Genomic DNA, 16,747 nt, shown 5'->3' on the forward strand with positions numbered 1-16,747 from the left:
GCATACAATTCTTTTTAGAATATGCCAGTCTGGTGTGTTAAAATATATATATATATATATATATAGTGGTAATCTTCATTCTCTCCTTTTAGATGAAATTTGATAAAGAAGGCAACGTAAGCTCATATGGTAGGTAGAATTCTAGACTACTTTTACTTTTGAACTCAACAAAATGTAAAGCTTCGCAGACCTGGAGCCTTCATTCTGATGCTGCATAATCATCCTCTTTGATTTTATTTATTTATTACACTGATATACTGCGTAATCAAACATCTCTAGGCAGTTTACAAACCTTATGACAGAATAATTGCTTACAGTTTAGTTGCTGGATGCTAATCCACAAAGAGCAGATCTTATTCATTTCACTAGTACTTGTTTATCTCCTTTGAACATCAGTTTACTTGTGTGATGTCATGTGTATTCCCATTTCATGTCATTTTTAAACCTCGTTTTGGCAGAAAGAAAGAAAACGGAATTATACCAAGAGCTAAGACTTCAAGCACGAGACCTACGATTTCAGCATCAAGTAAGCATATCGCCCAGAAACAATAGGATTATCATGAGAATGGAGGTGAGTGTAAGAGTCTTTGTTTGCTGTGTGGTGGTTAGCTCTGATAGTACACTTTGCTTTTTTATGCATGCAGACAAATTATTGTGAACAAAGCAGCACTCACATTTTTCTGATGAAGAGGGAGCATTCCATAAATTAGAGGTATTTCAGTTGCACAAATTCCTAACAAGAGGTGCAGCTGAAGTTTTCTTAAGGATTGGTTCAGTTATGTAGAACACAAACATCGGAACATAGGAAGCTGCCATATACTGAGTCAGACCATTGGTCTATCTAGCTCAGTATTGTCTTCACAGACTGGCAGCGGCTTCTCCAAGGTTGCAGGCAGGAATCTCTCTCAGCCCTATCTTGGAGAAGCCAGAGAGGGAACTTGAAACCTTCTGCTCTTCCCAGAGCGGCTTCATCCCCTGAGGGGAATATCTTGCAGTGCTCACACATGAAGTCTCCCATTCAGATGCAACCAGGGCAGACCCTGCTTAGCTATGGGGACAAGTCATGCTTGCTACCACAAGACCAGCTCACCTCTCTTTTTGGTAAAATCTTCTGCCTTGCATAACTGAGCCAATCCTTAATGTTCTGGAAATTTTCCCAGTGCTGCGTTTTGCACAGAAAAAAATCCACTTTAAAAATACATTGCTTCATGCAATTAATTGGTAATATAATGAATTGATACAAGTCAATCAAGGGCAGTTTCAGAATTGTAATTGTCTCTTTCAGGTAATTATTCCTAAGAAGCATATACAGTATATTAAGTTTATCTCTCATGCACAGATGTCTGTTATTTGTAAATATGAGGGTAAATTAAAATAAAAAGTGGTTAATTATCCAAACGAAAAATGAAGTTACACATTCACTTGGCTGAATATAAAACCAAAAGCTGTGATTCCATGGAACAACATGTTTATTTTGTTGGTTTCTGTTTCTATACAAATATATTAGTTCATCTACTTTTGGCTATTGCTGAATATGTATCTCCAAAATGTTAGCAAGTAAAATTAAACCACATACTTCTTAAATTTTATTTACTAAATAGAAGTCAAATATACTATGCTAAATTGAATCCTAATAAATTTAGGGCATGGGATATTTTCCTGAAAATGCCCATCACTAAGTTTTTTCTGACATTTCTCCTCCTTGCATTTTAACATACTGGAAGTGAGAGGAAAATGGAGAAAACATAAACCTGAGATAAGACAACATTTATTCATCTAATCCACTAGCTTGAAGTGTCATGTCTTTTGAGCATTCTAATTTCAAGAAGACTCATCATCATCATCTTTCATCACTTGTTTATTACAGTCAATGACCAGCCAGCAATTACAATAATCAACAGTTACAGGAAATATAACTTACTCTGATACTAAATAATACTAAGACTATCAACCCATCACCAGAATTACACATGTACATAAGGGTTAACCATTTGTTTCCTGATATTACAAGCAGTGGTGCAAAATTTGGCCACACAGTAGGTAATATTGGCATCGGAGTCAGAGAGGAGGAGATTTACATAAAGGTCATCTGGCCTGCCTGAATAGTGCAACAAAATTGGACCAATAAGAAGAAAATGTATATCTCTATAAAATACGCAATAAAATACTACATGCTCCAGTGACTCAATCATGCCTGAGCGGCAGGAGCAAGGACTCTCATATCATTGACCATTTTCTCTTTTTATTCACATTAATCTTGTGAAAGCTTAGGTTTTATCTGTGTACGGAGTAGATGTATTTAAAAGTAGAGAACAATATTTTAAAATATATTCTGAAAACAGACTGGGATTCAGTGAACTATCCAACATCTTAGGCATGCCAGGTGGGATTTTTGGCTTACCCCCTGCAGACCTGCTTGCCATAATGCAAATTCCTCTTTGTTTCAATATCAGTTTGCCATGTGGAGTTGTGGGCCTGCTGTTTGAGAAACTTGAGTTTTTAATCCCTCTTGGACTTGCAGCATGAGTCCGTTTCACATTGGCTCTGACAGCCACACTGAGAGCCAATGTGATGTAGTGGCTGACGTCTTGGAGACACAGCTTAATTCTTCAGTAAGGATAAAATGGAGGAGGAGGGTGCCCTGACCTCTTTGGAGGAAGAATGGTATCAACATATAACTAGTAATAAAGAATAAATAGAAATATTGATGCTTCTTCCACACCTGATCATTTCTATTTATAAATTGTTCACTTTAAGACACTAGGTTTCCTAGTTGTAAAAGAGTAGTGTGTATGTACTTAACTCCAACTTGAAATATACTAAATAGCAGCGAGAACATAACATTCTTAACATGAAACTCTCTGGCTAATTTATTCTCGGCTTCTTTCAGTTTTTGAAAGCTGTGGTAACACCAGAGTATCTTCTGATCCTGGACTATCGCAATGTAAATATGGAAAAATGGTTGCTTCAAGAACTGGCTCCTCAGCTGGCTGGAGAAGGTCAACTAGTTACGTATTCCTTACCTTTTGAATTCAGAGCTATAGAAGCAATACTGCAATACTGGGTGAGCATGCACTTCTTGTTGTACAGAGAGTAACATTTTTATTGTGCTCTGTGTTGTGTTAAGCACTAGGGATGTGCACAAACTAGTTTGTGCACTCCCAGGAGGCGGTGTGTGTGTGTGTGTGTGTGTTCCTTTAAAGGGCAGGGAGGGCGCCCTTACCTCCCCCGCTGCTCCCCCCGCCCCCAGCATTAACTCCAAAACCACTGGCGTGGGGCTGCAGCATACCTCCTTGCAGCCGCAGTCAGCGTTGTACCGGAAGTGGTCGACACACGTACACAAAGCACGTGTACTTTGGTCACTTCCAGTACGACGATGCCTGGGGCTGCAAGGAGGTATGTTGCAGCCCTGCGCCAGCGGTTTTAGGGAAAATGCCAGCAGAGGTCAAAGTGGCAGAGCAGATAAGAGCACCCTCCCTGCCCCTTAAAGGAAAATGCCTCGCCTCCGAACCAGCTTGAACACCAGACTTCTGAGCCGGTTTTGCACTCCGTAGTGCCGAACCGTATAGTGCACATCCCTGGTAAGCACTGAGATAGGACTAGAAAGACTAGACTTGGAGTTGATTCAAAGGCAGCAACTTCATTGATTAAGGCAATCCCACTTCAGTTCCCCCGCCAGTGCTCCATTTTTAGTAAGTCCATGGGGTGGCAGCGTACCTCCCTGCTGCCTCATTTGCCCCCACTTACCAGATATACCCAGAAGTATCTGCTGTGCCTGTGCACGCCGGCACATAAGATACTTCCGGGTATATCTGGTAAGCAGGGTGGGCAGGGAGGTACGCTGCCACCCCATGGACTTATTAAAAATGGAGTACCGGTGGGGGAAGAGCAGCGGGAGGGGTAAGTACACCCTCCCCCACCCTTAAAGCAGCACTCCCACCCACCCCCGCCTTCCAACCGGCGGAACCACCCATCATTCAAACCTTTACAAAGGCCCATAAAGGGTCTCTGAACCGGTTCTGTGCACATCCCTATTAATTGATGTAAACCGCCCTGAGCCTTTTTTGGAAGGGTGGTATATAAACCGAAAAAATAAAAATAATAAATAATAAAATTTCCTGCCAGTTACTATCCTCTCTAATAAAACGCTTGGTGTCCGTCCGTGGATGGACACCAAGCGTGTGTCCGTGCCTCCCTGGCCTGTTCTGGGCATGCGCAGAGCGCATGCCCAGAACAGAGCAAGGGAGACACGACTGCCAGCACCTGGCGGCCATCTTGGGTGGCCAGAATCGGCCGCCCCGAAGAAGCCGGGTAAGCGGCGGCGGGGGACACTGGCCGAGGCGCGGCTGAGGCGGCGGCGGAGCCATGGCCGAGGCCTGGCCGCACCGCCGAAGCCGGGCGGGGGGAGGAGGCGGCGGGGGAAGCCGGCCGAGGTGGCGGCGGAGCCACCGCTGAGGCCTGGCGCCGCTGCTGAAGCCGGGCGGCTGGGAGACGTTGAGGCTGGCGGCGGCGGGAGGGGGAATGGCGGCCAGGAGGCCCGAAGCACCTACTAGCGCCCGTTATTAAACGGGCCTAAATTGACTAGTTTCATAATAAAGAGCAACATAGAAAAGAGGGGAATTGCGGCAGGGAAGATGAAAAAGAAAAAACAAGTTCTGGACAAATTTGACCTGTAAAAAATTTGACCCTCTCTCCAGCCATTACAGTTTAGCAGCTAGCATATCCCTGAAGCAGTTTTTAATTGCAGATATGAGGAGACTGCACACAGATCCTGTCACTGAGACCTTAAGGAAACAGAAAGGAGGAGGCGGCAGAGATGCTCTTCCCTGACTGAGTGGGAGCATGGTCAGCATACAAGCTAACCAGGAGCAGATCCACCAACCAGACAGCCACAATTGGCTGCTTTAAACTCTGGCAAACCCGTAGGAAAGAATTTACAACTGCAGTCCACTACTGTCCTGAGGAGGAGCTCTCCATTTCCTCCAGTTGGAGGCTTGGTCTCCCAGGTCACCAGTGGGATGGTGGACAAAAAGTGCCATGTCCAGTGAGTGGCTAGCACAGGCCACCTGGATGTGTGCCTCCAAACAGGCCCTCAGTCAAGGGTTGGAGCTAGTTCACTTCTGAAAGTGAAAAAGTGGTTTTAAAGTGACTTGCATTGCACTCCCCTTATTTATGCTGATATACTTGTACAATATATGCAAATCAGTTGTGGTGATTTTGCTGAGGAATTATCCTCAATCTTCAGGAGTATCTGACTTATATCTGCTTTGTTCAGCAAGACAGTTCAGTGATCCAAGGCATTCTAAAAGGATTATTTTAATTCTTATGAAGGATCATGTTGTTATCTAGATCAGCTATCTACATGGGAGACTTAACAGTTTGCAGCCTCAGATTCTTGAGACGCTGGATGCGTTAGTGGATCCTAAACTTCTGTCTGTGGATAGGACCAAAGTTCATATTCTGTTGCAAAATGGGAAAAGGTAAGAGGTTCTTGCTGCCCTTCTTGGATTATCCAAGTATACCTAGAAAAATCTGTGTGGAGCTGTGTAACAGAGTTGAACTATGTGTTAGACTTTGTATATAAAGTATTGGATTGGGGCACTGCACTCTAGGTTCCAGTTCCAAATCCGAAATAGACTCACTAGGGAATCTTGGGAGAATAGTCTATTTCTTTTTATTGTAGTTAACATATTTATATACCACCTAAAACATATTTCTCTGGGCAGTTTATAATAAAACCATACAAATTAAAACATTAACATTTAAAATTTAACGCAATGTTAAGATATTTTTATACTAGGCAGTATATAAATTAAATAGAAAAATAAATAAACTAAGTCTTATTAAAAGCCTGGGTGAACAAATGTGTCTTAACTGCCTTTTAAAAAGCTAGAGATGGGGAGGCTCTTATTTCAGCAGGGAGCGCATTCCGAATTTCTCTCTCAACCTCAATACTCCACTTGTAATGTGGAAACCATAATCTCCTTCAAATGATATTTGCAAAGAAGAGCTTGATTGTTAAGTAAAATCATATATAAAATGTGGATATATAAAATCTGATTTACTAGCTGTCAAAGAAAGGTATAATGGAAATACCATTAACTTTAAAACAACATTAATTAATTAAAATATTTATATGCCAATATTCTGCTCTACAGTCTGCAAAACAGAAAAAATAATAAACAGTAAATCATGGAGTACTTAAAAAAACAAAACCCAAATGAATACGATCAGATATTTAAAAAGCAGCAGAAAGTGAAAATAGCCTGCATCCTAAAACAAAAATTAACAGTAAAAGCAGGTCATTCTATGGCTATTATAAAGCCCTAGTGAAGAGAACAGTTTTTATGACACCCGAATTACATGAATGTAATTCTCTTTCACTTGTCTGGGGAGAGAATTGCATCAGGCCCTTTTATGTCCACCTGCCTTGTCTCTGGATGTGGGGGCACCAGGAGAAGGTCTGCCTCAGTTGTAGATCTTAAAAATCAGACTGATTTGGATGGTAAAAGACAGTTCTTCAAATATCTGGGCCCCCAAGGTACTCAGGGCTTTAAAGCAGTTCTTAAGTTGTGGGGGGAAAGGGAGTAGGAGTTTAATGAAATCTGCAAGCCCCAGGTTCCATGGTGTCAAACTACTTAATAGAATTGTATATCTACAGTGAGGGAAATAAGTATTTGATCCCCTGCTGATTTTGTCCGTTTGCCCTCTGACACAGAAATGACCAGGCTATAATTGGAATGGTAGGTTTATTGTAGATGTGAGAGACAGAATAACAACAAACAAACCCTCAAAAGCCCAGTGCCCAAAAGTCAGCGATGGATTTGCATTGTAGTGAGGGAAATAAGTATTCGATCCCTTCACAAAAGATGTCTTAGTACTTGGTTGCAAAACCCTTGTTGGCAATCACAGAGGTCAGACGTTTCTTGTAGTTGGCCACCAGGTTTGCACACAACCCAGGAGGGATGTTGTCCCACTCCTCTTTGCAGATCCTCTCCAAGTCAGAAAGGTTTCGAGGCTGATGTTTGGCAACCCGAACCTTCAGCTCCCTCCACAGATTTTCTATGGGAGTAAGGTCTGGAGACTGGCTGGGCCACTCCAGGACCTTCATGTGCTTCTTCTTGAGCCACTCCTTTGTTGCCTTGGCTGTGTGTTTTGGGTCATTGTCATGCTGGAATACCCATCCACGACCCATTCTCAATGCCCTGGCTGAGGGAAGGAGGTGCTCACCCAAGATCTGACGGTACATGGTCCCGTCCATCGTCCCTTTGATGCGGTGAAGGTGTCCTGTCCCCTTAGCAGAAAAACGCCCCCAAAGCATAATGTGTCCACCTCCATGTTTGACGGTGGGGATGGTGTTCTTGGGCTCATAGGCGGCATTCCTCCTCCTCCACACACGGCGAGTTGAGTTGATGCCAAAGAGCTCGATTTTGGTCTCATCTGACCACAACACTTTCGCCCAGTTCTCCTCTGGATCATTCAGATGTGCATTGGCAAACTGCAGACGGGCCTGTACATGTGCTGCCTTGAGCAGGGGGACCTTGCGGGCACTGCAAGATTTCAGTCCTTCATGGCGTAGTGTGTTACCAATTGTTTTCTTGGTGACTATGGTTCCAGCTGCCCTGAGATCATTGACAAGTTCCCCCCGTGTAGTTCTGGGCTGCTTTGTCACCGTTCTCATGATCATTGCAACTCCACGAGGTGAGATCTTGCATGGAGCCCCAGACCGAGGGAGATTGACAGTTATTTTGTGTTTCTTCCATTTGCGAGTTATCGTGCCAAGTGTAGTCACCTTCTCACCAAGCTGCTTGGCGATAGTCTTGTAGCCCAGTCCAGCCTTGTGCAGGTCTACAACCTTGTCCCTGACATCCTTCGACAGCTCTTTGGTCTTGGGCATGGTGGTGAGTTTGGAAGCTGAGTGATTGCTTGCTTCTATGGACAGGTGTCTTTTATACAGGTACTGTAACAAGCTGGGATTAGGAGCACTCCCTTACAGAGGGTGTTCCTCATCTCAGCCCGTTACCTGCATATAGTGAAAAGACACCTGGGAGCCTGAAATATTGCTGGTTGATAGGGGATCGAATACTTATTTCCCTCACTACAATGCAAATCCATCGCTGACTTTTGGGCACTGGGCTTTTGAGGGTTTGTTTGTTGTTATTCTGCCTCTCACAGCTACAATAAACCTACCATTCCAATTATAGCCTGGTCATTTCTGTGTCAGAGGGCAAACGGACAAAATCAGCAGGGGATCAAATACTTATTTCCCTCAGTGTACATAAAGGGGGTGAATTCCTCTAGTTTGTTTTCATGATGCTAAATACATTGTGTACGCATGGACATCTTGGGTTTTATCCTTGAAGATAAGTTCTCATTATTTCAGTGACACTGTTACCTTAAGTCCTGTTCTAGCTAAATAGTACCAGCTTAAAGGTTAAGAGTTTCTTGGAAACATGCATATCTTCAGTGCCTAGTTCAATTCTGAGCTCTAACATTTGAAATTATGAGTGTGTGTTTATAGATTTTGAGGCAGGAGAAATGCTACCTCTAATCCAGGGTTGCTCGACTTTGGCCCTTCTGCAGATGTTGTTTTATAATTCCCATAATCCCTGACTATTGGCCACTGTGTCTGGGGATTATGGGAGTTGTAGTTCAAAAACAGCTGGAGGGCTAAAGTTGAACAGCCCTGCTCTAATCGTAAGACATGAATCTGTATTTTCATTTGCTGTGAAACATTTTCTCAGTTACTCATAAATAAAATCTGTTGGTTGATAGCTGTTTCTTATTTTTTTCTTGGAATAAGTGGAGACCTATAAAGTTGCATGGATATTTGGACATCCATCTTGAGCATTGTTGTTGCTCACTGGGGAGCAGCTTCAAGCGCTGTGAACTAGGAACATAAGAAGCTGCTTTCTACCGAGTCAGACCATTGATAGATAGATAGATAATAATTGGTCCATCTAGCTCAGTATTTACTACACAGACTGGCAGCAGCTTCTCCAAGGTTACAGGCAGGAATCTCTCTCAGCCCTGGCTTGGAGATACCAAGGAGGGAGCTTGGAACCTTCTGCATGTAAGCATAAAGGTGCTCTTCCCAGAGCAGCCCCATCCCCTGAAGTGTTACAGTGCTCACATATGAGGTCTCCCATTCAAATGCAAACTAGGGCAGACCTTGCTTAGCAAAGGGGACAATTCATGCTTGCTACCACAAGACCAGCTTTCTTCCCAGACTAGTTCTCCTGGTCTTGATGGTGGTCTCCTCTTCTCTCTCTGACTTGACTCAGCAAGCAGTCTGACAAAGCAAGCTGATGTATACAAGCAAGTCAACTTCTGTTTGTGTATATAATTCACTTCAGAAATGGAAAATGTTTAGGTTTTTCTTTTTTTTAATTTGTTTTTCCTATGTTTTTTCTTCAGTTTGTCAGAACTGGAAACAGATCTTAAAGTTTTCAAAGAAACAATTCTGGAAATTCTAGATGAGGAAGAAGTATTAGAAGAACTGTGCCTAACGAAGTGGACAGACCCACAAGTATTGTAAGCAGATATTCACAAAGTATGCATTCAAGGAACATGTAATTGATTGTCCAAATAATTGCCCAAACTTGTGGAGAGGAAAAAAGAGGCAGCATTGTCAAAATGTGTGCAAACCAGCTGCACTTTATAATTTGCCAAAGCATTGTGTTTGTGTAGAGGACTAATTGCGAAGGTTGTCATTATTACTGTGGCACAGATATACCAGCTCTAAGGCAAGATAATGTAGTATTTGGAGTGTCAATTTGTCAATAGCTTAGAGATAGTTTTCTCTTTCCTTGGTGTATTTGCTACTGCAGCTAGCTGCCTAGGAGAGATGAGTTGTCTGAAGCGGCTTGTGATTGTTGCAGTTTGGAGGCCGCAGAATTCATGTCACTTTGGGCCTCTTCAAGGTGCAGTTTAGGCAAGCTAATTTCAGCAAATTTTACCATTGATAGTCGTGGAGCTGGAAAAGAGGCTGGTCTTCAGAAAAATGCAAATATTGCTAGAAAATGAAATCCTGCTTCAAGTTTCCAAAATAATTACTTTTGGCAATCTCAGATAGATAAGTGGACTGGGACTTTCCATGGTCCTCCTTTTAACTACAGTAAGGCTCCGTAGCCAAAGGAGGACCATAGCAGGTCTCCATCTGATGTCATTGCAGAATAGCAAGTGCCCTGGTTTACTGTTTATGCAAATGTTTCTCTCTTTCACCATAAGTGGAAGCTGATGGTGGATACTGAATGTACTGGTCATTCCTTGAATAGGCAGAACATTTGACAGCAGTGTTCTTTTATATCAGGAGAACAGCTGTTTTTCCTTCCATGGAGAATGTTCTGTTTGGATGGATTATTTCCACTTGCTCCAGTAGTCAGGGCTTAGGCAAATTAGCTTTAGAATGCTTGTCCCTTATACTTGGAGGAATAACTGCCCTCTTCCGGTTCTGGTCCTGTCTAGCTCCAAAGTAGCTGAATGTTAGTGGAGAACTAGCAAAGCTAGTTGTCTAATCCTTCTTCTGGATTAGAACACAAGACTTCGTAAGTAAATAGAGAAAAACGTGTTTGAGTACTTGTAAATGCAGCTCTGATTTGAAGGCAGAACCTGTGCTTGTTCTGTGCTGATTAATTGAATGGGGGACATAAGGTGACATGGGTTCAGGGTGTGGTTTATGGGCATTGAGGAGAGGATTTTGGGAAGGAAGCCATGCAGGGAAGAGCTCCCCTTTCCAGTATCATCAGCCGTCCCTTTCACAGGGCCATAATCCAGTTATACATGAAAGACTCACGGCTACCAGTATTATACTAACTGGAAAGTTCCTGTTTTGCCTCTTGGCCCAATCTATGGTAAGAGGGAAGATTTAAAGAGGGCCTTTCATTGCCTTGATCTGGCATCATCTTTTGAAAACTCTTAAATCTAGGTGGTGGTGATGGGCAGAATCTACAATTTTAAAGTGATGCACCATAGCTCAGTTGCCTAGCATTTACATTTGCAGTATCCTGACTGCTGAATAGAGAGAGGGCATGTAAAGCCCCTTTCCAGTGGCTGGATCCAGAATGGGCCAATAGCCATTTCTGCAGCTCAAGTCATGCTTAGTCAAGGGGAGTACAAGGCTTTAAATGAGATCCATGAAAGCCTTATGGTGAGGTGGCTATATCTGTTCTTGTGATTAACTGAAATTTTACTTTTAAAAAATCCATGATATGCAATAACCTGTTTAAAGTTACCGTACAGGTGACCTGTATGTACAGACATAGGCTTAAATTGCTCTCTAGTGTATACTGTGCAGGTGCCAAAGTAGATTGATCTGGGCTTTCACTTGAACACATGTACTTTTTTAGATTATCTGTGTACTAGCATTATTGCTTTAAAAAAGTGTTGTTCACAGTGAGGAGAGTATTTCTGGCATTGACCACGCAGAAGAGATGGAGCTGCTGCTGGAGAATTACTACAGGCAAGCAGAAGATCTTATTAATGATGCGCGTGAACTCAGAGTACTGATTGACGATTCTGAAAGTATCATCTTTATCAACCTAGACAGGTTAGCTACACTTAACATTTTACTATGCATTAAGATATGCCACCTTATATCTGTGTTTGGTGTTTGTACTACATTAGTATTGGTATTTTCAATAAATTGCATCTTATGCTCTCTGAGCATTCCGTCATCTGCAAAAATCAACTTAAATGATAGTGCACAGACATAATGCATTGCAGTAGGTGACTTGTTACCTTAATTTACTAGGTTTGGACTTGGTGGAAAACATGTAATCTTCTGGACTGGTGACCCTTTGTCAGTAGTAAAACCAGGTTCATTTTATATTGCGATTTAGTGCAGCCATACTAACTGTATGTATACAGATGTAGTGTATGTTAAGTCTGTCTCTTTCTCCTCTAGAGGGAAGTTAGTTCAGAGTGAATACTGTATCAGGAAACCAGCAAACAGTCTTAAATGAAGAGCTGAATTCCAAAACTACAGAAATGTTCCTGCCTTATGTTCTAGATCTAGTTCTGATCCTCTACTCCTTTTGTAAGTAACAAGGTAACAGTAAAAGAATTTGTGATATGCATTTTAGAAAGTAACTGTGAAATGCAAATCCCTAATTGAATCCACACACTTTTACTGTTACTCTGTCAGTACTTACCAAAAGAATCAGAGGAGGCAGAGGGACTGTGACCTTTACAGAGCAGAAGCTTCTGAATGCAATGACCAGCCTTTAAAAAAACACAAAAACCACAAACCCAAGAACTCCTTAATTGGTCCATATAGTTGATTTGTTTCTGCATACCCAATTTCTGTGTTCTTCTGCTCACACTCCAAATTCAAATTGCCATGTAGCATTAGTTTAAATATGCTGTATTGGTCCTACATTAAGGGTAACCTGCTCTTTAGTTCTTGCTTATATGAACTTGTCATCTTTGACAGAAACTAGGGCATCACATAATTTCATGACACTAGAACTTGATATTCTCTCGTCTCCTGTGAAATAATCCAATTTTTTGTTTTTGCTGGAACAAGGTTGAGCGATATACCACCTTGGATGGCCCCTCATACAAAAGGGATTCTTAGGATGAGTTGTTGTTTCCTGTTTATTGGTACTTTAAACTGTAGAGGCCCCTCCAGCAGCGAAACTGTCTGGCTTCTCTATTGCTTTCCTTCTGCATCCCTTGCAGGATCCCACGCTCCCCCAAGCCCTGCTCGCACTCTCCTCAACCATCCCCATGCCCTATCTCCCAGCCAGCCAGCGGGCGGCTGCAACTCAGAGAGGCGGCACAGGCCCTTCACTTTCCCAGGCCCTGCACTCTCTCTTCCCCGACTACCTGTGCTCTTTCTCCCTGCCCTGGACTGATCTGTCACTTCTTCGATCTCTTGCTGCTGCCACCGCCATACAGCTCAGAGAATGAGAGGAGGCCCTGTGTGTACGTCCTGGACTTAATGTAGCATTGGGGGTGTGTGCTCTCTCTCACTCGCTCGCTCCCCTCCCCCCCCAACACACACACACACACACACACACACACACACACACACACACACACACACAGAGTTCTCCCAGGGAGGGGCTGAGTGAACATGCATGGAGGCAGTGAGAGAGAAAAGAAGCCAGAGAGAATGACCCCTAAATCCACCACCTTCTCTTCTCCTTCACTGCTTGCCTGCCTAGTTTTTCTTTAATTCGGCCACTCTGCAGGGGCCAAGGGTAGCTTTTGCAGGATCTCTCGCTTTCCTATCTCAGGAACATTGTCTCCTTAAACAACAACAACAAAAACAGCATCTGACCATCGCTTCATACCAAAGAACATGAGAAAAAGAGGGGAGAAAAAACGTTAACTGCTTTGTAGAGAATTTGGGAGGGGAGAACAGAGGGTGGAAGAAAAAGATGGGGTGGAGGAAAGGACCGGAAGTGAACGGCTCTGTCAATGTGTGGGGTCCGTGTGCGCGCACACACATTGCCTGCAGGCTGAGAGAGGACAATTTGAAGCTAGAGTCCTTCCTGTGCTCTGTTACTCTGCACTGGGGCAGCAGCACTGAAGCCTGAGACTCACCCAGGCTCATCCTGACCCTTCATTTTATTGCAGCCAGGATAAACTGCAGTTTGCTTGCCACTACAGGGTCCTCTCGTATCACGATCTGCCTCCTGTCACCCCCACCCCCGACCCATCCCTCTCCTCCTCCCCCTTTGTGCTTTGCAGAGACTGCAAAACAGCAGCCCTGGGCTCTTGTTTGTGTTAGGGGAGCCCCACCTGCTCTGACTTGCCCTGAGTCCCGCACTCCCATAGGGATGGCCCTGAATCCAAAGGGCTTGCTTTCCAATAAGCATTTTTTTCTGTAAAACTCTAGCCTAGGCTGCTTTCTGAATTCTTTCGCTGACTGAATGTCTATGCTAATCTGAACTGCCCCCCTGCTAGAGAAGAAAATTGATTTCAGACTTTGGGAAACTAATTATGCCTGAGTGTGGGTTATAAATCTTCTTGGTCTGAGGAGTTTTATCTTCTACAAGTCATTAATATTAAAAACAAAGTTTCCAGTTGGTTGTCTTGTGTAACATGTTCACTAAAGTGCAGTTTTCTGTTTTAAACGATCTGTTTTACTCTAGGTGGCTTTTAGCAGTCTAGCCCATAATTATTATGTCTGATTGTTTTAGTTAAGCTCCTGGGAAGCTGTGGTAAAGCCTGGGGAGAGCTGGGAAATCTGTGCATTAGAACATGGTAATCAAGGCTTGGTGGTCTAATACAGAATAGCTGCTCTTCATTGGTAGTTTCAAAGGCCAATAACTGCAAGGGCCAGCAGTTGCACTGGAGTGACTGAACTGCTAAACATGGTTGCAGCTACTGAATTAAAATACGTGATTTAAGACCAGGGTTGATGGCATCTGAATCTTGATTGCCAGTCATGCCTGTGAATTCCAGGGAAGGGTAGATAGTCTCAGATCTGTGAAACAAATATTAACTGGCAAGTAACCTTTCATTTTGACACAGTTAAATATTTCTCTTCTTCAGTCACCGTAATGTGATGATGAGACTGAACTTGCAGCTGACCATGGGTACTTTCTCTCTTTCGCTCTTTGGATTGATAGGAGTAGCTTTCGGTATGAATTTGGAATCGTCATTTGAAGAGGTGAGAGACAGCCTTGAAAAAGGCTTTGTTGTGACTAATATGAGAACTAACAGTTTTTTATTCTGCTTCTTTAGCTACACCTTATGTTAGTCCCATTTGCTCCAAAGGTGCAACTCCTCAATTCATCCATATAAAATGAGAAAAGAGCTAGGTCCAACTTAGTCAAATCTTTACTAGGTTCAAGGATTATTCCACACACACCTAAGTTTAACACAATCTACTGGTGGCTTATTTTGGAGGGAGGAACTGAAGAAAGCATCTTTCTTCCTTCTTGTTTAGACTTTGCATCTCTGTTTCCCTTCCTCTGGCTAGCCTGGAAGAGAAGAGCTTTAGTGCCAAGCAGTTCGGGGAGTGAAAAGAGAAGGGGGACCTCAGTGCACTGGTGGAAATTGTGGAATAATGTTTGTCTGGGGACATGGCCCACTAAACCCCCTGATGACAGTTCTGCTAGTGAATCTAGTTGGTAGCCACAGCTTTAAGGTCCCTTCCCCATTGCCCTCATTTGAACAATGGTCATGATCTTGAGCAAGGCTGCATAACATTGGCCCTCCTGCAGATGTTGACCTGCAACTCCCATAATCCCTTACTATTAGGCACTGTGGCTGAGAATTGAGTTTTAGTCCAAAAATAGCTGGAGGGCTGGAGTTGTACAGCCCTAGTCTTGAAGAATACTCTTCAAAGAAGTAAAAATAAGAGATATGATAAGGGCTTGAGAAAGAACAGTCTCTGAAGGAAAAGCCTACATAATTACCTGTGTGCCTCTAATTACTAGGACCGCAGAGCATTTTGGCTGGTGACAGGAATTATGTTCCTGGGTAGTGGTCTGATTTGGCGGCGTCTGCTATCATACCTTGGACGACATCTGGAACCTTCATTTCCTCCCCCTGTGAGTATGCCCAAATTAAGTTCATATAGAACCACTATGTGATCTTCTTACCTTTCTCCAGCAGCCCAGAATCTCTCCTATGTATTTTTCAATAGGAACAAACTGAAGCAAAAGAGTGCCACAAGGTTCACCCTGAAGTTGCTGGGATAAGAACTGTTGTGAAGAACCAAAGATGGCGTGGCCATAATTCTAGCCTACTCTCTATGGCATTGATATGCAACAGCTGACCATCTTCAGGCTAGGAATCATCCAGAAAATATGTTAAGACTTTGAAAGGGCTTTTCTCTCCTTAGTGGCCACTGGGGCAGTCTGTCCACTGAGACTGCACCTCTTTCTGGTAGACGTCAAGATTCTCAAAATGAAGTCTTCCAGACAGCGGGTCTTTTTGCCCAGATTGGCCCTGTCTAGCAGAAACAGGGCTCTTTGAGGCTTCTGTTTAAAAGGGGACTCCCCAAGTTAGTTATCTGAACCTCAAAAGTTCAATGTATTTCCCTCCCAATGATGTAGTGTAGGGATAAGTAGGATGTTATCTTTTAGGTTTGAAGTGTGAGCTGTAGGCATACGAACACGACAAATATTGCATCTTGTGTCCCCCTTAATGGTAATTGTGGATGGCCTAGTCGGGAAAGACAGGCCTTCTGCTCCACCTCCAGACAGCATGAAATGACTACAACGCAACCCAAATTCCCCATTTTGAAGAGTGACTTGCGTTGAGTTGCCCACACGTGAGGCCCCTATGGTCTTTTGTAGTGATGATAGGTTGCAGTTCCAGAATTCAGATTGCTTTGGAGGATAGAGCTGGAAGGTACTAGGGCTAGAACAGCTGGCTGTAGTTGGAACATCTGCTCAGGAAACCCTCCCTCCTCACTAACAGTTGAGCTGCACAGACTTCAGAGAGTTAAGAGTATCCATCTCTGTGTGCTCTGAATTAGCCCTTGATGCTAGTCAGAGTCAGTGTTCCATGTCCCTGTTTGATGAAAATTGGGGGAGAAGCAGCTTATTTTGAAGGTAAGCTGGTATGTACATTCCCTGATCTGGGGCAGAAAGGGAGTGGTGCTATGGTGGGGTCCTTGCAGTTGCTGCTGGGGCACTAGTGACTATGACACTTAGCCTGGTGCTGGTGTGTTTGGTGGAACCTGATGCTTAAGCCAGAAGGGGGAGCAGGGGATGAACTGCACAGGATTGAAGTAGAGTATGAGCAACAGCGTGCTGATTTTCTTATTTCCTTCTTAACTTGG

At 43.3% G+C, this 16,747-nt stretch overlaps 1 protein-coding gene across 5 annotated transcripts in view; it reads left to right on the top strand.

Annotated features, from left to right (window-relative positions):
* Positions 1-16,747, top strand: part of MRS2 (magnesium transporter MRS2) — a 48,468-nt gene that overhangs the window by 26,453 nt on the left and 5,268 nt on the right. For 3 of the 5 annotated variants that reach the window (XM_053246912.1, XM_053246913.1, XM_053246910.1), the window contains exons 3-11: positions 93-129; positions 459-571; positions 2,891-3,064; positions 5,350-5,480; positions 9,418-9,534; positions 11,396-11,548; positions 14,506-14,623; positions 15,396-15,509; positions 15,605-16,747. In XM_053246912.1, the coding sequence (XP_053102887.1) occupies positions 93-129; positions 459-571; positions 2,891-3,064; positions 5,350-5,480; positions 9,418-9,534; positions 11,396-11,548; positions 14,506-14,623; positions 15,396-15,509; positions 15,605-15,736 (1,089 nt within the window). In that variant the 3' untranslated portion in view covers positions 15,737-16,747. The remainder of the gene's footprint in view (positions 1-92; positions 130-458; positions 572-2,890; positions 3,065-5,349; positions 5,481-9,417; positions 9,535-11,395; positions 11,549-14,505; positions 14,624-15,395; positions 15,510-15,604) is intronic. The other 2 variants (XR_008306353.1, XM_053246911.1) reach the window with 1 other exon arrangement.

The sequence above is a fragment of the Hemicordylus capensis genome, chromosome 4, assembly GCF_027244095.1.
Source record: "Hemicordylus capensis ecotype Gifberg chromosome 4, rHemCap1.1.pri, whole genome shotgun sequence".
Taxonomy (NCBI): Eukaryota; Metazoa; Chordata; class Lepidosauria; order Squamata; family Cordylidae; genus Hemicordylus; species Hemicordylus capensis.